General features: G+C 44.5%; 1 protein-coding gene across 1 annotated transcript; it reads left to right on the forward strand.

Moving 5' to 3' along the window:
* The first annotated feature begins 1,003 nt into the window (after positions 1 to 1,003).
* ccnd2a (cyclin D2, a) lies at positions 1,004 to 20,661 on the forward strand. The gene is made up of 5 exons (XM_037254786.1): positions 1,004 to 1,468; positions 2,770 to 2,985; positions 5,383 to 5,542; positions 12,380 to 12,528; positions 17,027 to 20,661. The coding sequence occupies exons 1-5, from the start codon at positions 1,274 to 1,276 to the stop codon at positions 17,198 to 17,200; spliced, it is 894 nt and encodes a 297-aa protein (XP_037110681.1). The 5' UTR covers positions 1,004 to 1,273; the 3' UTR covers positions 17,201 to 20,661.
* The last annotated feature ends 87 nt before the right edge of the window (positions 20,662 to 20,748 follow it).

The following is a 20,748-nucleotide window of genomic DNA, read 5'->3' on the forward strand; positions in this document are numbered from 1 at the left end:
TACTTTTGTGCATAAAAATCTATCATTCGTCATGTGAGCACTGATTGCGCCTGGATTAGTTGAAATGAATTGAATCCCTTTCCATGCAATTACATATTTAGCTGCGCCACTCATTGACGTGTCTTTTGCATCCCAGCGGAGACAGCAAGGGGGAGGAAGTCTGCCCAGTAACAATCGCCCAGCCTGGTCAAACTCTGAGGAACTATTGGCTATGCAAATAGATACACGCAGGGGGAGGAGGAAACTACTTTAGACTGACGAGAGGAGGGGAGAGTGAGGGAAAAAAAACTTTAAAGAGACATTTCCTTTGCTTTTTCTCCCAGGAGCGCTATGCAGCCTATAGGAGCTTAATGGAAAAGACCAGCTTCCAAAGCATGGGAGGACTTTACAGTCTTCCCCTGATGCACTGCGGCCTTCATTCACAGCTCACAGCTTTGAAGTCGCCCAAGAAGAATAGGGGATACGGGGGAGGATTAACATATTTACCCATGCAGATTCTCAACTCTTTAGGCAGTATTTTTTTTCCTATCTTCTTAATAAACGCAATCTACCACTTGCTTGTCTATGCCATATTTCCAAAGGGGGGGGTTGTGCTGTTTTAATGGTGCCCTGCTCTGGAAAAGCACATGGTGGCCCCTCTTTGTTCCAATTGAATCCCTGTAAGAAACACAGAGGTCTTTTAAGAATTTTAAAAAATGCTATGAGTAAACATAACTTGACGTTGTGAAGTACCTTTCATGAAAATGTAAACTTAAAATGAAATTGCATCCCTTCCTATAGTATTTAAACAATTATATGCTAGTCAACGCTCCCAAAGATAATCAAGCCGCTTTAACGCGTTATTCGACATTTGAGGGTAAAATGGTGCATAAGTTAAATTGAAGGCTGTTGAAGCGGTGTGTGCATGCGCACATGGTAAAGAAGAAAGAAAGCAAAGAGAGCCATGCGTGTGCTGCTCGGAGCTAATGAAGTGAATTGCGTCAGTTGCGCACGCCTGCAGCGCAGCCTTGAAATGCGCCTGATGCAAGTAGAGGCGCACTGAGGGGACACACAGGAAAAGTTCTCGACAACGAGAGGCAGGACGACGCGGACGGAGCCCCTGCAGTCTCGCCTCATTTTTAATGCCTCCTTTACACTTTCCCTTCCACCACGGTGTGTTTTTGCTCTCCGACACACTTCCTATACAGTGATCCTGCTTCTTTTTGTGCGTGTGTGTGTTTTTTTTTTTTTTTTTTAGTTTTTGTTTTTGTTGTTGTGACTTAAGCCAAACGCCATGGAGCTGCTCTGCCTCGAAATGGACACCAATATCAGGGCTCGTCCAGATCCGAACCTCCTTTGTGATGACCGGGTCCTCCAGAGCTTGTTGACCATAGAGGAGAGGTTTCTACCTCAATATTCGTATTTTAAAGGGGTGCAGAGAGACATTCAGCCCTTTATGAGGAGGATGGTCGCCACTTGGATGTTGGAGGTATGAACGCCACACAAAGCTTGTGTCCTTTTAAAATGTTCCCAGTGCGTGGCTACATTTGTTCATCTTTCGTAAAATATTGTCTTTTTACGTGCTTTTCGGCGTTTTAAAGTCCGCTCGTGTCGCTCGTCTTTGCGCTGCTTTCATCTTCCATACATAACGATTGTAAATATTTGCCACCCGTGTCCTTTGAGCTGTGCACTGCGGCTGTTTTGGCCATTTTTACTGATTTTATTAAAGATAGACGGACTATTTCCATGCACACGTATGCACTCGCCGAGCACCGCGCTGGTCGATTCGCCATGTTGTTTTTTTTACGGGAGCGTTTGCGCTTTTTAAGAGGACTTTACAATGTCATAAACGCAATAACAGCACCTAAAATGCTTCGGCTATGGCACAGGGCGAACCTATTTGCCCCACGATTGGACAAATTATGTGTTTTAACGTTGCAAGCGTTGTGGGTATCTGTTTGAAATGGAGGAAGGGCGAGGGCCTATTTGCGCCAGGCTATTCCCCCCTCGCCATGCCTCATACAGGAATTATGTTCAAAAGTCGACCGTAATTCTTTTATTTCTCACTAACATCGAACTCCAAACATTGCCGAGGCTCTCCGCTTTATTTTCATGTGAATATTGTCCAGTTCCGACCTACTGGATATTTTTAATTAATTTTTAAAGTGAATATATCGGGTCGCTGGTGACGCACGCTACCCCAACCTTATGCGACTTGTTTTTTATTTTGACATATTATTCACATTAATCCTCGGAGAATCTGGAGAGGAATAGTCGGGTATGATGTGTAAGGCGTTATAGTGTATTATGGTGCAAAAGAAATGCATCTGGACAATTTATTTCTATTTTTAAATATTTTTTGAAAAACATGACGAATGAAGAAAAAGTTGTTTCCGCGTGCTGCGCTACAAGCGGGGTGTTTTCTGGCTGGGCTCGATTGTGACTAGAATTCATATCTTAGTGAATGAACTGCAGGAATGTGACGCTATTGACGCGTTTCACACTTAATTCGCGCTTTGTGTAATCATCACTTCGATTAAATGTGATGTCGCAACCGATCAGGACCGAGCGCAAATTCTTGGCCGGTCCCCAACTTTTGAGTGTCATCCCATTTCTATGTGCTTTTCTATGTCATTTAAAGCTTATTTATGTTTTCAAGTGTTGGGGAATAAAAGTAGACGTCATTGAAAGCTGCTCTATTGTATGTTGTATTTATTGTAGTGCTCTCTGTCTCTCCCCCCCCCCCCCCCCCCCCTCTCGCTCTCTCCCCCTCGTCCTCTCTCTGTTTAGGTTTGTGAGGAGCAGAAGTGCGAAGAAGAAGTTTTTCCCCTGGCCATGAACTACTTAGACAGATTTCTAGCAGTCGTCCCCACCAAAAAGTGTAACCTGCAACTGCTGGGAGCGGTTTGCATGTTTCTTGCATCCAAATTGAAAGAGACTCGTCCATTAACTGCAGAGAAACTTTGCATCTACACAGATAACTCCATCAGACCACAGGAACTGCTGGTAAGTAACATTCAAACGTCATCAGTTGCTCATCACCAACTTTTTTAATCTTCCATTTTTTTCCCCCCTTTGTTTCATGTCATTTTGAATTACCCGCTTCCCAAAAAGTCCAGGGCGCACTTGAGTCTATGGTTTTAATATAACGCAAAAAGCCACACACAGGTGAATTGTTCCACAGGGGCTCCTTACTGTAAAGACCCCCTTTGGATGGGCTTTAAAGTCTGTCTAATGGTCTCCATCGCCATCTAGCGGCAAATATTTGCACACGCAGAGCAACGAGGTCATCTTGAAAAGCAGCCAAACTTCTGACTCTGTTCCTGTCAGAGTGGGAGAGAGACTCAGAGAAATCCGTTTGCCTTTTACAGTTCAGCCTCCATCCAAAAATACCCAACGACGCACACTCATGATGCCATGTTATCTCACGCTCGTTCTGTTTGTATGTTTGCCATACTCGTCGGGGCGATAGAACAATTGTTTATTTGCGGAGGCCTGCGATAGTTGCCTTCACCTGCGCAAAGCAATTACTTAGGCCCAGTCTCACATTAGATAACGAAGCCCTGCAGTGTTACATAAACATTCCTCGGTAAACAACAGTCAATCCCATTCGTGTTGTGAAAGAGGCCTGATTTTCTAATGGTGGTCTCGAAGCGACCGGCAGTTCCGTTCTCGTACCTATATGGTCAGCAAGTGAAAGCGGTGCTCTCCTTCAAACAGCATGTCTAACTTTTAACTTTTGAAGCCCTCTGCTGTTTGTTTCCTGATGCTTAGTCTCTGTGTTTCTGTATAAGGCAGTATTTTGGCTGTCATGCAGATACAGGAAACAGAGATCAGCTGCTCAGTGCATGTGATCGCTTGCTTCTCTCTTTTTTTTTTTTTTTTTTTTTTGTGGTCCTCATCTTTGGTAAGAATTTCTTGCAAATGGAACCGCAATGTTAGAAAGAAGGTGTGACCAGAGGAAGGCAGTAGCAGAAGGAAGTGGGGCCCGACCTGCCACTCAGCATTCAGCTCTGCTATGTTGCAAGTTTTTTTTTTTTTGGTCACAGATTAGTGCAGCTGCATCTTAAATGCATAAAATAATTTTGTTGCTCACATGACGGTAATAATTTTACTTAATTTTAAAAAAGTAATCATTTGCGACAATGGCACAGCTCCTTTGGATTGCATGTCATAAGTGGAACGTCGCACATCTGAAAAGGTTAGCGGAAAAAAACATGCAGGTTCAGCAGCCGCCATATTGGATTATCTCATGACTGAGACCATGCTGTCTCTCCCAGGGAGAAAATGAGCAGCATCCGTGGTTGCAGTCACAAGGCAGTAGTCCGGAACCAAACCACTAAATGTTTTCCTAAATTAGTCACCAACTCTTCAGTTAATCACCTCCTGCTCTAGGAAGTGAAAGTAACAATACACCCAAAGACAGGAGAACACCACACTTAGTGTCATGTCCCATCACATGGGACAGCAGCATATGTCTCCTCTGCTCAATGTACTGCTACAAGGCATTTATACATCTGAATTGTAGGCCTGTTTGGCGCTTGACAATGGTGGATTTACTGAGATTTTCCAAATGACATTTAATGGTATTATATGTGGGAGGAAATCTGTTAAAGAGTGTTTTTTACATTTCTTTCAACATTTGAATACAGATTAAATCCTGATTCTTCCCAATACGCAGCCTTCCTCCCCCCTTCCGCTCACACTCAGCGGAACCTCTGCTGGGCCTCTTTAGGAAAGTCCCAGATGCCAGACAGACAAGTGGGGAGGGAGCACACACTTGTGAGGTCACCTGAGCTGGCGACATTGCTTGTGTTTCGCTGTCAGGCTGAAAAAAAAAACATGCAAATAATTGTCATTTGCACCAGATGACTTTTTGATGAAAATAATTGGTGGGTTTAGGTAAACTAAGTACCGTGAAAACTGCAGCTATCCCTTTCACTGTTTGTTTCCTTTGATGGCAATGTTGTAATAAATTGTAGTGGCAACACAAACAATTACTAATTTATTATTTGAAAAAAAAAAAAAAAGTTTTAATTTTGACTGTCTGGCAAACACATCAAAGTAGAGCTATAGAATTGCTGTTTGGTCATTAACACGTCACATGTTTGCATGACTACTTGTTGCTAGGCAGAATTCATACGGCTTGCTCACAAGGCCGAATGGTAACTGAGGGTTAATTCAACGGAAAAAGGAAGTCATATGAGGCCACATTAAGTAAATAAAATGACTACAAAATATTGTTGCAATTGAATGGAGACTTTGTATGAAAGTGAAAACAAAATGTGAAAAACGCAATCGGATCTGCAAAAACTATAAAACATTTAAACGTCTCCTCGACCTTTTGTGTTTTTATTTTTGCATCATCATTACCACAATCCGCTGGTGTCGCCTTTACTTTAGGAATGGGAACTGGTGGTGTTGGGGAAGTTGAAGTGGAACCTGGCAGCAGTGACGCCCAACGACTTTATCGAGCACATAGTGAGGAGGCTGCCGCTGCCTGAGGATAAACTGACTCTTATACGCAAACATGTCCAGACGTTCATCGCCCTTTGTGCCACAGGTAGGTCACGATCAACCATAGATGTTTGCTCATTGATATATTGCATACTTTGGAAAAACTGATGCAAACTACATAGTAGTGTATACTGTTTCTTTGCTTGCGATATTTAAAGTACATTTGTGGATGCACTTCCCAGCCATCTATTGAACGCCTGGAGAACAGAAAATTACAAATACAATGAGTGCACTCACGCAAAGCTGCTCTCAGCCACAGCTCACATCCGGACGCTCACACTGACTCGTTGAAATAATTTCACTCCATCAGGTCCTGCCTCTTAAATGCACATATGCACGACACTATTTTTTATTTTTTTTACATTTTAAGCTTGCGTTTTTTTTGTCTTCAAATACTTTTACAATTGATATAAAAATGTGTGTTTTCATAATTTCTATGTGTTTTAAGAAGTTTCAGTGTGTTAAAAGAGTCTGGGAGTGGTTAAACTATATATAAAAAAAAAAGTTTATCTGTATTGCAGATTTTAAACCGTTGCAGGTGGGTGTGGGACATTATTCCCCGCAATAGACAGGTTCACTGTATATCCAACGATGGGGTCTTTTCCAGTGCCCAGCTAACCACAACTCTACTCACTATTGATGCGTTTCCATTGGCTACTATTTCTAGCACAGATTCATGATGGTCCAGACATATGAAATTGGAATGGTGCAAACAGTGCACAATTAGCTAGTAAGTACAGCAGTACGCCATCACGCTGCAAAAAAGGCACGCTGCTTCACTCAGTGCTTTACTTTAGATTGCTTTTTTCTTTCTAGCCGATTTTCATGAAAATATTTATTGATGACTTAACTACTCTGTTTTGTAGGCTAGTTGCGACTTAAATACATACTCGTGCTGCTGTAGGCGCGGGGTGGTTGAAAAATGAGGCCCCCAGCATACTGAAGTGTGCCAAGTTGATGATGGCTTTAGGAGTGACGTAAGCTACTTTCAAGCACATTTCAAACAGTGAAATGCAAAAAGCTACAATGTGAAAAATAACCCAAATGAAGCTTAGATCATCTGTCATGTCACAGTGTGGTATGTGGCGGCGTTTTGGAGACTCGTCAGTAGCATCCAGTGACATCAAACCAAGCTTCGGGAATGCTCGGTTGAGGAGCATTCCCACGGGGCACGGGGTTGTGAAGTGATGGACGTGGGTGTAGGCTTGGCGGGCTATTGTGAGCTGGATTGTACCCACAAGATCATACATCAAGTGAGTCCTAGGAGGGACACGCATCCTTTAACCCGATCTGTAGCTTGCGTTGAAGGAGGTGCATGAGGTTTGACGTTGCCTCAGACAGGAATGCACCTTGCATCCCCCTTGGAAAATAGTTCCATTTACTGACATAGTTCAGAGCAAGGTATAGTTTCATCAACTTAAAATGAAAAATACAGTCATTGTTTTTATGTAAAATACAGATTGAAGAATGGCGAGGGTTAATCTGAATAATGGGGGGGGGGGCAAAAACAAGGACCAAGTGACTCCCACTGTTATGTAGATTCTTGTGTCATGACAGCATGTCAGTAATAGTATCTATTGTCAAAGCAACATTGTGAAAGACTAAGCGTGCACTTTGTCCGTAATGGCTTCATTGAGGGAGTGGAAGTGAATTTACGAGCCGAGTCCTCCTGACATCGCGTCTTCGGAGAGAGCCTGTCGACGGATAGTGCTGGATTAGCAACAGACCATTTATTTATGTATGCACTCGGCAAACACAGAGTAGTGAGGGCAAGACGCAGAAAGGGAAGAGTGCAAGTGAGTCAACAATTCGATGCACTGAAGCTTTCCTGGGAATTCGAAACCCTTTTTGCTCAGTGTTCCCAGACGTAAATCTTGCGTTATCTGGTGAGAATCTTCCCGGCGGCATCTTCCAAGCCGGGCTGAAGAGCTGAAGACGCAACTCAAGGAGGGGCGCTCTCAGGAAAATTTGCATTTGCAAGACAGTCTGCAGCAGGTCACCTGTGGCCTTGCCGTTTCATTCAAGCCAGCAGCCGCCGCAAATCCCACCGCCGCTGCCCGTCTAGTGAAAGAGCATAAAATCGCAAGAGAACGAGGAGAAAGGACAAGTGGAGAAGAAGGCCTTGCTCTCCTTCCTAGTAGCTCCTCGCTTTTGATGAAACGGTTCCGTTCAGGCCACTCGGTGGGTTTTTGTCAGGTGGCGTAGGCTGCCTCTGTATTAATTAATAACACTGGCTGGTCCATTCAGGGCTATGCAAATGGCTTGGGGGGCTCAGCTCAAGACTGCGAGAGGGGAGACAAAAGACCCAGCCCTTACGTTTCATATGCAGAGCCATGTGAGTGTCCCTTGATAGGAAACGCCGGCCTTTCCCTCAGGCAGCCCGCCGGATAACAGCCCAGAAACAAGCTCATTAAGGGAGATTATAAGGCTCCATTCCTCCACACGCACACCGAGCACTCCCAGTTTCCTCCTCTATTCTTATTCAATCAGGCCAAAGTGGGAGAATAGACGGGGTGCATGGGGCGGACAGATGCACCCCAAACTGTCTGCTGTGCTTAATGAGCTTTGTCTTTTAGCCATATTGGCAGGGATTATGCTCTCTTTTTGTTTAATGTTCACTCCAATAGCCTTTACTGTAATGGTACGTAGCCATCAAACTCAAGGCCCGGGGGCCAGATACGGCCCGCCACATCATTTTATGCGGCCCGCGAAGACAAATTGTGCATCGACATCATGTGTCAATACTAAAATGACAAATTGTCTTCACTTAAAAAAAAAGAGATATTGCTAGCAGTTTTTATTACCATTTATCTTTTTAAAATATTTGAACAGTTTTTACTAGTCTCTGATTTCAAAACCAGTTATTGTGTATATAATATAAGGCGATGACAGTCATAATGGCCCTCCGAAGGAAACTGACGACGATGCGGCCCGTGACAAAAATAAGTTTGACACCCATGGTTTAGATGGTCGTAGATGTTGATCAAACGCAACACATATCTGCCATTACAAACAGTACTTTGTACTGCATGATGGGATGTACCAGTGGTTCAAGTAGCAGAGGACAAGCTCTTCAAGTTTTGAATGGGACAAGTAACTTGATCATTAACTTGTTAGTTCTACAGAGGAAAACTAATGATTCACTAGATGGAAGACACCCTTTTCCTTTTCCCCTCTTGTTTAAAGTCCACTGAACCCGCAGGACGTACGAATTCGGCATTGGATCTTCTCTCTTTGAGAGCAAAAGAGCAATAAATATGAACATTATAATGAAATAGTAGACAGTGCATAATTGCACTGCAGCGCAGCTAATCAAATTCAAGTGGTGTCTGTATCAAATCGTAACCAGGTAAAATCAAGTTGAGTGTTTCGCTTTCATTTTAAGTCCAAAGGTTCTTCCATTGATGACTTTTAGCTCCACAAGATGGTGAAACTATGGGCAAATATGCCCATGCAATTTCTATGCAACCGTGCAAATAGTTTTGAGTGATTCATGTCCCTTTTCATGCCAATCTCACTGAAGCAGAATGGCGTCGGCATGGAGACGCCCATCAACATTGGTCAAATGAATGATTCATCTCAGATGTGCTCAATGAAACAATCTTTACTGCTATTTGTTATCGTGAAACTTGGCACTGGATGCATCAGAGTCTGAAGAAATTAGCCACCACCTCGCACAAATTATCCTCACATCCCTGAAATGTGGGATCATGTCCGGTGCTGCCACATTGGCAACAGATGAAGCTGGAAGTAGCCTGCACCCAAAAGTGTGACACACTACGTGAATCACACAGCGGCATGTCCTGAGCAACCCACTCAAAAGCCTGTGGCCATCTGACTCACGCCAGAAACGCAAAGGGAATTTATCTCTGGATGCTGCTACATTCATTGCCATGTTTGAAAAGTCAACATCCTCATTTGAAGTCTGCATGTTTAACCTTGGTGGTAGTGATGAATTGATTATTGTGTTATATATACTTTAACGGTGCGCTGAAGTTAGTTAATTGTACAAACAGTAGATGGACATGAGCTTGCCACGTTGCGTAGTGTCTATCGAGTCCTCCCATGTTGAGTATCCTTGTCGCTCCTGATGCTGCCATCAGTGTTTGACCGAACCGTTTCTTTCTTTTTCTTTTTTAAATAATAGTGTCTTGTGATAGTCATAAAAAGACGTTCATGATGTTCAACGTGCATATGTAACAAGTTTGCTGGTGTGCATGTGTGTGTTGTTTATTATAGGAACGTGTATTTATTCATAGGAAAGACGAGTGTTTTGAATGACGGTGCATTAGTGTTAATAGTGACTTAACCACTCCTAGAATAATGTTTAATTTTCACCTTTACTAAACACTCTTCACGATACACACTATACGATACAGGACCTTGATTTATTGCCTTGGAAAAACAAAAACATGGAGTTGGAGAGGAGACGTTGTGATTTTCTGCCAGTTTTTATGGCTCCTGTTCAACTCTCCAGTGTAGATTAATTTACAAGTTGAACGTGCATACATTGCAGCCACCCGCGAGGAGTGTGCCATGTAGGGCAGCAGACTCAATGTGACCAGAGGCCAGAGAGGATGAAGTTGCAGACAGAGAGAGAAAGGGCCATTGAAGGCACTGAGCGAGCGGCGCGCTGGCCAGACCAGGCAGCCGCCGCTTACACAGAGCTTTCCATCGGAGGCGTGCGTCCCCACTCGGTTCCATACACTGTTTATCCTCAACAAGAATATTAATGAGCGGCTCCTGAAATACGAGCATTCTTCGCCCCGCGTGCTGCCGCCACCAGGCCGCATTGGCTGTACACGCGCACAGCCTTGTTTGTTGTTGTCTTGTGTTGAGTGCGAGAAATCAACTCGCAGTAGCCTGCTCATCCACAAAACTACATCTGCGCCACCTGTCCGTGTACTGTATGTGCACGTATAGCATTCCTTCCCTGTGAGCCCCCCCCCCCCCCTTTTTGCCTGTCAGTCTGCACTCACATAGTGTAAATCCATGTATGTCTTTCTCCTTTTACCCCCCTGGTGAAAGTTGTACTATTACAGCAGTGATGTAATGCCGAGGGGTCTTTGTGTGCTCTTTCCTCTTGGCTCGAGGTAGCCTTTAATAAATCGTCCGCTTGGCAGAGGCCCAGCCACGAACACAGGGGTGTATAATAAGTTCATTTATTTGTCAACACTGAGCCCACACGATGAGAAAGCGCCTGGCTGCGCATGTTAAAAAGGCAGTGAGGGGCTGCCTTTACAGCTATCAAAGGGCCCACCTCTTTGATTCCAGCTGGAGGAAGAAAAATCTCCTTCAGAGCCATCGCATGCTGTTGGCTTTGCTGTTGAATATGGCAATATGGTAATGTGCAGGCTGCCTCTGCCCCCTCCCTGCTGCCCACTGCCCCAGCCCATAGGTGGCCCAGGAACAGAGGCATGCTTGTGGGGGAAGGAGGGGAGGTGAGGGTCACTGGAGGGCAACTCTTTTCTTCCTGCAAAACCTCACAAGGATTTGGCCACAGACTTGAGAGTGATGCGCAGCAGATACGTCAATCCCCCCCGACGCTCTCCCACCACGCCTACCACCTTCCCGTCTTTTCTCCTCGTGGCCTTGTCGCCACGCTGTCCATCCCTCCTTCTTCATCTTCCTCATGCTGTTGACCCCCCGCGCCCCGCTGCCCCGCAGCCTCGCTGCCCGGCCACACTCTTTGTCCGGCCCGTCTCGCTGAATTGCTACTGGCACACAGGGGATGACTGCTGTGTCTCTCAATTGGGTGAAATGAGGTGATGACTCCGGACAATGGAGTCACACTCTTCTGCCTTCCCTCTGGCTGGCCCGCCACTCTATTAATATGCTAAAAGATAGGAGGGCCGCCAACGTAAACCACCGCCTGTTGCCGCGACAAAGCCTGGGGCATGTGTGTCATTCAGTGGCCCCCGAGCGGACCGTGTGCTTTCCAAAAAGAAAGGCAGGAGTTGAGCAAGACGTACAGAGAGAATAGGGGAGTGAGAGATTGTGATTCTCGCTCTCTCTATTTCGATCTCTCTCTCTCTCTCTCGTGCCCCCCTCCCTCGCGCCTGTATGCCAGTTGCCTTGCCTTTTCGGGCTTCTGGCCCGTTCACAAGCTGTCTCATTTGCATTATGAATGACAGTGAGGGGAGCTAACAAGGTTATTGGTCTTTGAGACGCACGCCTGTGACCACACGTGGAAAAAGGACCTACAGCAGTGAGCATTGGCACAGGCACTGAGCCTCTTTATTCCTCCCTTTCCAAGCGCTATGGGGCTTTTTCAGCGAGCACACGATTTACTCAGGAGATGGAAGAAAAGGGGCCGGCCTGGGGAAAAGGGAGGCGGGGGACGGAGGGAAGGGGTGAGGGCGGGCGGCTGCTTTTCAGCTCCTTTACAAGCCAAGTGAACCCTCATTATCCAGACTGCTGGTCATTAGCGAGCGCTACGTTCAGGCTGTGCGTAGTGGAAGGATTATTTATCAACTGACTGCTAAATTACCAAATCATACAGCAATGTCTCACGTCTGTATTTTTTTTGTGGAGCATATTAATCAAAACCTGAGATTATGAAACGGTTATTTAAATCTTAGTGCATGCTTCTTTTTCTACAACTTAGTCAAAACTCTTGGCTCCAGAAAAGTTACCCACCAGGAAGCCTAATATTTTTCAAGACCAAAAAAACACCAGTCTGTTTTCAATAATGTCAGGTTGAAGTTCAACCTTTAAATGCTTAAACGCTTGATTTGGGGCGTTAGGGTCCAAGATCTCAAATAAGTTATGAAATACAGATTTTTTTTATAAATCTGTCTTGGGTGCGCACACACACACACACACACTCAAATAGCAGCATCACTCCCACGTTTACTGAATTAGCTTTTGTCCTCTCCAACAGATTTCAGATTCGCCATGTACCCTCCATCCATGATTGCCACAGGTAGCGTGGGGGCCGCAATCTGCGGCTTACAGCTGGACTCAGTGAACCCGTCCCAATGGGGGGACAGTCTAACAGACCTGCTGGCCAAAATCACAAACACAGAAGTGGTGAGTTTATGTTTAGAAAACTTGTTTTAGTCCCATTTTCTCTTTGCCCATGTATACCTGTGTTTGGGAAAATTGCATAAACAGACATCTGACCAGCTAATGCAATTAGACCACACTCACACTGATGTAAATACGACATAATGCATTGTGTGTGTAATTCAGCAAAGCAGCATCATAGCTGGAGTTCCTATTATTTTGGATTGGATAGAGTTTCTTAGCCCTGGCAATTGACTACGTAGAGATTTTGTGATTCATCTAATCAAATTAAGAGAACATTTGCTTCTTGTATGTTTGTCAGAAACTTGACTAGTTAGCAAGTGGCAGGTTTTTGTTCGAGTAGGGCCTCCTCATATAAACAATCTTGGGAATGTTGCTGTGGCGGGTAAGACAAGTCCAAACAGCAGCAGGACCTTTTGCGATACCTGGCATTCATCATACAGCTGGAAGTCTCAGTCTCACCGTGCTTTATCGCATTTGTACTTAACAAAATGCAGCATTGGAAGTTCAAATTAATTTAATTGGGTGTTCTGAAATTGACCCATCCAATTTGCTGAAACCAAAGTCGCAGAGAAGCATCTCGAGCTCGAATCAAGTGCTTCAAGAATGGTGGTGTTTGGTTTGCACTAGTTGACTTAGTTGGAACAAGGATTTCTGTGTGCTCACTACACAGGGGGCCGATAGCTGTCGCCTCTGACGGCACTTTGTTAAATCCCGTCCCAAAAGACATCTAAAGGGGGGGGGGGGGGGGGGGGGCTTGCATGGTGACAATCAAGCCTCTCCCGCCTCTTCCTTTTGCTCCATCTTGGCTGGAAAAGCATGGCTCCCTCTGGCGTGTGCTGTGTGAAGTCCCGCTCACCAGCTCAGGAAAAACAAATAGCCCGAGCAGCACAGGACCTCAGTGTGTTTAAACTGCACGGTTCAGGACTTGAGGGAATTAAGTCGCTCCATGGCTCTATGATCAACTCCCCTACATTCCTGGATCCAGACAAGCCGTGCTTTGCAGCGCAGGCTGGAGGCGAAGCAGAGGGCACCTTTCCTAACTCAACATATATGAGGAACTTAAGTATAAACTGCTTAGAAGCCAGCCAAAAAGTAAACATATTGGGTATGTTTTGGTTTGTAAAATTACTGGTGAACTTGTATCAGACCACCGCTAGTGAGACACAGCTCCAAGAAATGTGAATGTACGCAAATGTGTTGCGTATTTGTTTTGGAAGTACTCCGATGAAGTCGTTGACACGGTCACAGAGATTGTTCTCAAAAGTTGCTCTGTGTCATCATCCGATGCCACAGCAAAGGATGACAATTTGGACTGCAGTCACCAGGATGCTGGTTTGAACCACACTCCAAACCTACACATAACTTTCTGTATTTGTATTTGCAAGAGGGTATCGCTAAAGTTGGTTCAACAGCCAGGCCAAATGTGAGGGGAAAGTTCTGCCAACGTTGCCGCTCTTGCCAATGGCATCTTGGATGAGGCCGCCCTCTCCTGGCACCCTGCTGACATCTGCGCTATCCACGAGCTGCGGTTTTCCAATAGAAATGTGACAAGGCCCAGTCATCACCTTGGGCTGCTGGGAAAATGTGTGTCATGACACACACGCACACACACACGCTGGTATTCCTAAACTGCTTCCGATAGTATCAAGAAAGCGATACAATAGAAGCTATGATCAAACAAATAATCAGTTGTGTTATTAAAAAAATGACATCAATAATTGCATTGCGCAGTGGGCAGGGCCTATGAGCATCTTGAGGGGCATCCACGCCCCCCCCCCCCCCCTTTCAACGATGTCCAAGAGCGCTGCCAATTGTGGCTGAATGCGCTTGTAAAAGTGGAATTCATTTGTGATCTAAGGGACATCAACGTTCCTCTGCAACTAACTCCCCCAACCCAATAGCTTTGCAGTTTTGTGAACTTTTAGAGACATACGTACATGATCATAAATAGCTTCATCCCACAATCGCTCATTTAAACATGACTATTTCTCTTTTTCCTCCTGTTTTAAAGCTATATTTTAAAATCCTCTTATATGAGTTGCAGAATGGCTGACTCCACAGCGAGTGAAATGTGTTTATTTTGGAAGATCCGTGCTTGACAAAATGAGCTGTTTTGGGCCACAGAAAAAAGAACGATGGCATTTTCTATACTTGGGATTGACACCGTCAGCCTCTTTCTGGAAGATTCTTGAGATAAGTGCGTCGTCTGTTGTGTGTGCTCGCTCCAGCTCTGACCATCCAGCGAGCTTTGTGCGGTACAATCGGCACTTGAAACGCATTCCATGGCTTCACACATTTCTTCCTTTTGGTTTTGTCTGTCTGCACGACTTCCCCCTGCGACTCATGCCACAGAGGCCGCCCAAGAATAATGTGCTTGCCTTGTCACACAGACAGATTGTTGCAATATGATGAACGCTTGAGGTGGGAGGACCGTCGTAACAACATGGCGGGACTACGACACCATCATGTGCTGTCCCGGTTGAGGCAGCGCCACAAAGATGCTTCGCTAAAGCGCTCTGTCTGCAATAGTCTTGCTCGCTCTTGGTCTTCCCTGAAAGCTACTAATGTTTCCAGTAGTCACACGCTGAAGTCATTAAACTTTCTCAAATGAAACCTTTAAGGCTTGGCAAGTCGTCGGAGTTGCCGCTCTCAAGCGCTGCAGAGACTGTGAGAGTGTCTTATTAGAAGTGAAGGCATGCATTCTTGCGGTAGAACACAGGCAGTCGCTTTACATGTTTAGAGCTTTGCTTAATGTTCTCACAGGAATTGAGATTTTTATGACCAAGTGGGGGTTCATATTGGGGGGTGCACACGCCCACGTTAGGGTCTGGCCACCCTAGAGGATGCTTGCTAGTTGAGTTACCTTCATGTCTGAGGAAAATCAAATCCACATTTACGGATTCTAAGCAGCGCTGTTGAAGAGATAAGATTTTGTAGCGGCAATTACTTCAAGATGACCCTAAATCTGCAACAAGAAAAAAAAGTCAAGAGGCGGGACTACAATTCGGAAACATGTCTCATGCATGCTTACCCTGTGATCTCTTGTGCTGTTTGACCTTTGACATCATGACCTTTTGTCAGTGAGCCTTGCAGCTCCTGAAGAGCAACTCTGGTCTGAATTATGTCTTGTTCCTTCTTGGCCTGACGGCATCTAAAACTATAACACTGGCTTTTCAGGTTTAAATTAGGTGCAGCTTTGTGTTGCCCTTTGAGCCATCACTCCATTAGGTACAATGAACACATGGAACTTTTTTTGTTCCAGTATCAGAAGGTTCTCCATTAGCGCACTCAATTGTGAACAAATGTTCCTGCAGCACCATCAATTCAACATCTGTGGGATTCTTCTGCTAACAATCTTTTCAACAGTACCAGCCCCTCTCTCTCCCCCATCCATCCCCACTGTGGACCAGCCATCACAGAAGCATATGAGGGCTCAGTGCTGTTGAGAGGCCCCTCTCCCAGGTGGATTCTCACATTGCCCGAGCGCCTTTGATGCTGAAAGGCGAGCCGCTCGGGTCTCCCATGGATCCCCGGCAGGCAGGCAGGCACAAGGACTGGCTCTCGTTAAAAAGGCACCCTCTTTGTGCTCCCACAGGAGGTGGATGTAATTAACATAACTTTGGTCCTACCTGTGTTTTCAGACATCATCGTCAAGGCTACCTTTGTTTTCCCTGCGCTTGGGAATGACTGAGGAACTGGCGGATAGTTGGGTATACAGCTGGGCCGGTAGGGTCGGCCGGCGTTTGGGTGTGAGCTGACGTAATGCTCGGGTCTGAATTGTGTCTGCCCCTCAGCCTCACTGCTAGTGGGAGTTGCCAGGAGGTTCGTGGCCATTTAAAACGTCTGGCATACAGGCCACCCCCCCCAAATTCTTGTCATTCACAAAGATAGTTGTGGGGGCCCATTTTCTCCCTGGACAACACTGGCACAATAGCTGCTTTGCACCGAACAGTTTGGAATGCTACGTCTTTGGTTTCCAGTCCACCTGTTTCTGCTGTCTTAAGTTGAAATCTTTCAGGCCCGATAGCATCACTATATAAACTAGGCAGTTACACTTGTGTATATAATCTGCTTCCTGATTACCTGGAAGACATCCGAATTTTGCCCTGGCTTTTGGGCCAGGACCTGCTCGCTCTTCTTTTTTGGTGAAGAAGTACAGTTTTGGGGTTGGAGGTGCTCTTGAGCAAAGTCTTCCATCTAGTGGTGAACACTGCCATTACAACATAAAACGGATCAGCTGCAGTTATACTAATCATCATCATCCTCTTGAGCAACTATACTTAAAACTCATGTTCAACGACTTTGAAATAAGATGAGTTCAAGTCAAATGGTTTCTGCCAGCCATATTGATCTGGATCTGATTGATTGGAAGACAAATGAGTCTTCCATATTTTAAACTGAATGATGTGGTTCCTGCTTCTAGAATTTGGGTAACCTGTCATAGACATGGTCAGTCAACAGCGTCTTAAAGTTGTGTGTGTCTCTTGTGACATTGCAGGATGTTCTCAAAGAGTGCCAGGAGCAGATTGAGCGTGTGTTAGAGAGCAGTCTGCGCGAAGGCCGGAAGCAGCAGCAACAGCAGCAGCAGAGCCAGAGAGGCCCAAGCAGTAAAGGCCTGGACGAGCTGGATCAGTCCTCCACCCCGACAGACGTCCGTGACATCAACTTGTGAACCACAAGAGGGCCCCATTGCGCAGGATTTACAATGACAAAAAATATGAATCATGAAAAAACTTTCTTAAAAGCAGAAAAAAAGAACAAAAAAAACAAAATGCTAAAAACACAAGCCCTTTAAAAGAAAAAGAACAATGTTTGCTAGTTTTTTGTAGATTTTTCTGTTCAAGACAAAAAAAAAAAAACGCCTGCCCACAAAATCTAGATTTTTTTTTGTCTAAAAGCAACAGATTCAGGGCACGATGATGCTCCGTTGTGCCTTGGATACACAGAAGAGAAAGCAATCATATTTGCATTCTGCCTTTGATTGTATAGAATGATCATTAAGTTATATTGTAACCATAGCTGGTTGGCAGAAAGTTGCATACGTGGGATCAAAGTATGTGCTTAGTTTTTGCTTTTCTTTTTTTTTTCCTCACTCTCTATTGATATATATTCATGTTATCATCTGATCTGACCATCAGTGAGATGTGGCGAGAAAGCCTTGAGAAAAGTATACGTAACGTTGGTGGGTCCCAAATCCAGGGGTGAGACAGGATCATTTGAATCATCATTATTAGCCGTAGTAATTATTATTAGTCGTAATAATATTATTTGACATATTTCGAGTAGTCAAGATCAATAAGCTCCTTTGTCAGGCTGCTTGTATGTGTGTGCATGTGTGTGTGCAGTCTGAATGGGATCCTGTATCTAAATTAGCAGTAAACATTCTAAGGCGCGAGGCACTTACAATGTTCGAAGACTATGGAGCAGGCCGAGGTTACATACGTACTTTGTCTATCAGTATAACGGGGCATCTATGCTATGTCACTGCCTTCATTCATTGGCAGTGTATCTAGGTCTCTTGTTGGCCAGCAATAAACCGCTGCATGGACGATGAATGAGACGGAGTGTGTGCGAGCGAAGGAACCTTCACTTCACTCAGAGCACGTGTCTAAAGTCTTGGAGAACCTCAGCCTCACAGGTCATGCGAGGCGGTTGTTTTATTACTGCCATTCTGTTAATGATTTGCGCGTGCTTAGTCAAAGAAGGGGTTTGGAGTGCCCAACTCTCCAACACGAGCACAGTTAAGAGCACAGTTGAGCGGCGGAGAGGACAATGCCTCAAAGACAGGAGGACGGGAGACTCCTGTGAGAAGGGAGGCGACAGGGTGCTGGAAGAATGGTAAAAAAAGACAGTTGGGCTGGATGAATCGAAGGAGTGTGGGAAGGCGGGAGGGAGCGAATTGCTGACGTACAGCCAATGGCTGAATGATGAGTACAACACCCAATAGAGGTCGGAGAACAGAGTGACTGGGTCGACTTAAAATTCTCTTTATGGAGATTTACTATACATAGATAATTGAGTTGGAATGAAAAATGCACCAGGTTCAATTTAGATGGATGCTAAATGAGGAACTAAAACTGCCAGATCATATGAGGATGAGTTTCCCTTTTTGTTGCTTGGAGGAGTACAAACTATTGTCAATGCATCTGGAGTCCCTTGTATGGTTGTGTTCGGCTCCCTATATGATTTCAATGGCAAAGCACTTTGAGAACATACTCCCCAGGAGGAACATCAAAATGAATTGGTGGTGATTTGGGGGTGGGTGGGTGTTTGTTTTTAATTTTACTTTTTATTTTTAGCCTTTGGTTTACTTTGTAGGGCTGGTTTCCCAATCACCCCCCCTATGTCAAGCAAGAGTCACATAAAACTGGACATTCCAATCAAAGCGAACATTCCTATTCAAGCAAAGACCAACTTGATCCAAGGAGCCTGTCCATTTCCAAGGATTGGAACAAAAAACAAAAGGCCAAGACACACAGTTCCCTCATCTGTGGCTTTCCTTTACACTGTCAAGATTATTTTTTTTTTGTACTTGAATATTTCTTTCTATTTATCTGCATCACAGCCACAGTCATGTCTCACAGGGCGGCGCTCGGGTGATCGTAACATCCAATATTTGCACATGTTCTTCAGAGGCCAATGACTTTTGTTTTAGTTTCCAAACCACCACAATGATGTGTGTTTTAATGGCTGTTCACTTTTTATGGTGCTGGCTTGAAATTGCAGAAATGTTCGACAACATTGTGTCAGGCTGTGCTGCGTGTCATTCAGTCCTCTTTGAGCTTTGCTGCTTCGAATAATCGACGAGGGGGTTCATCGGGCAGAGAGACACAACCGTGTTCTTCTTTTTGGACTTTCACGTGTGCTTGAGTTTAGTTTTTGTTTTTTTTCATGAACGACATTGTTGGTTGTCAGACTGAAGATAATGCGGGGATTTTTTGTTTGTTTGTTTTCTTTTAATTTTGGCTACTTGATTTGCCAAAACATTGAGTTTTCGATAATTGCCCTCCTTCATTTTGCCTCTGCCGGATGTAAGCTCTCACCCAAACTTAATGTCTTTCCTGCAATGTCTTGTTGCGTGTGTTATATATTGAGACCACACTTTCAATTTGTGTTTGATATATTTTATGGGGTGACCAGACTCACAAAAGGGTTTTTTCTAAGATTTAGAGATACTGTATTCCAAAGTGAAGAGAGGACAGAGGAGGTGTGAAGACATCAAGAAAAAAAGTCAATATTTTGTTATTGTTGTCTTTTTGCGCTGCTAAAAGCTATGAATTTGTTTCATTTATACAAAATAACATTACAGAGTTGTGATGTGTCACTTGAGTGTGCTGCTATTTTATAAACATTTGTATTATAATATAATTATTTTACTGCTTAAGAGATAAATTCAGAAAAACGAAGTAGAAGGTGATAGAAGAACATGAAATGAGTATTCGACTGGAAATGTTCTTTGTACAGTTTGACATTTTGCTTAGATAGCATGTCTCCTTTACCCCCTTTTTGAATCTATTTTGCTTGTTTTCTTCAGTCACATTCTGCATCGGTTGGTATATATCCTATACCTCAGGATTACCGGCTACATTCAAAAGGAAAAAAAAAGCATACAAATAAACCAATCCATCATCAGTACCTCTGCACTTAGGGAACCTGGAATAGAATAGTAAGCAACTAATTAGCATTTTGTGGATGCACCGCTGTTTGGCATTCACATGGACATACTGGAGAGGGGGGGGGTCGGAACATTTCTGGGGGTGTTCTAGCATATTTTGCTCATGTTGGTGCTACATCTGACATGTTGTGGGTGACAGAGGCTACAACAGCATTCCTATGATGGCCAAAGTACACTTGTTGCTTTATTCAGTCATAATCGCCCTGAATGTCCGATTCCCAATGTGGGAATGACGTATTTTGGTCTGAGATCATGTGCGTGTGTATGTGTGAGTGAGTGAGGGAATTACACCTGTCATTTTGACCCATAAATATTGTGATATCTGGAAGTTTGAATGGAGCACATTTCCCTTTGACTCGCCTCCCCTCCCCACTAGAACCCATATCATGTACCTCAAATGTCTGTTGCACAACTTCTGTTCAATAAACTTCTGCTTTAAAGGGTGTGACACCACATCAGCTCACTGTTCTTTTTCTTGCCTTGTTTCCTTTTCACAAAAATTTGTTAGAGCAGTCTGCAATGGGGAGCATCATACAGCACTGCAA

This window comes from Syngnathus acus, chromosome 6 (genome assembly GCF_901709675.1).
Source record: "Syngnathus acus chromosome 6, fSynAcu1.2, whole genome shotgun sequence".
In the NCBI taxonomy this organism is placed as follows: Eukaryota; Metazoa; Chordata; class Actinopteri; order Syngnathiformes; family Syngnathidae; genus Syngnathus; species Syngnathus acus.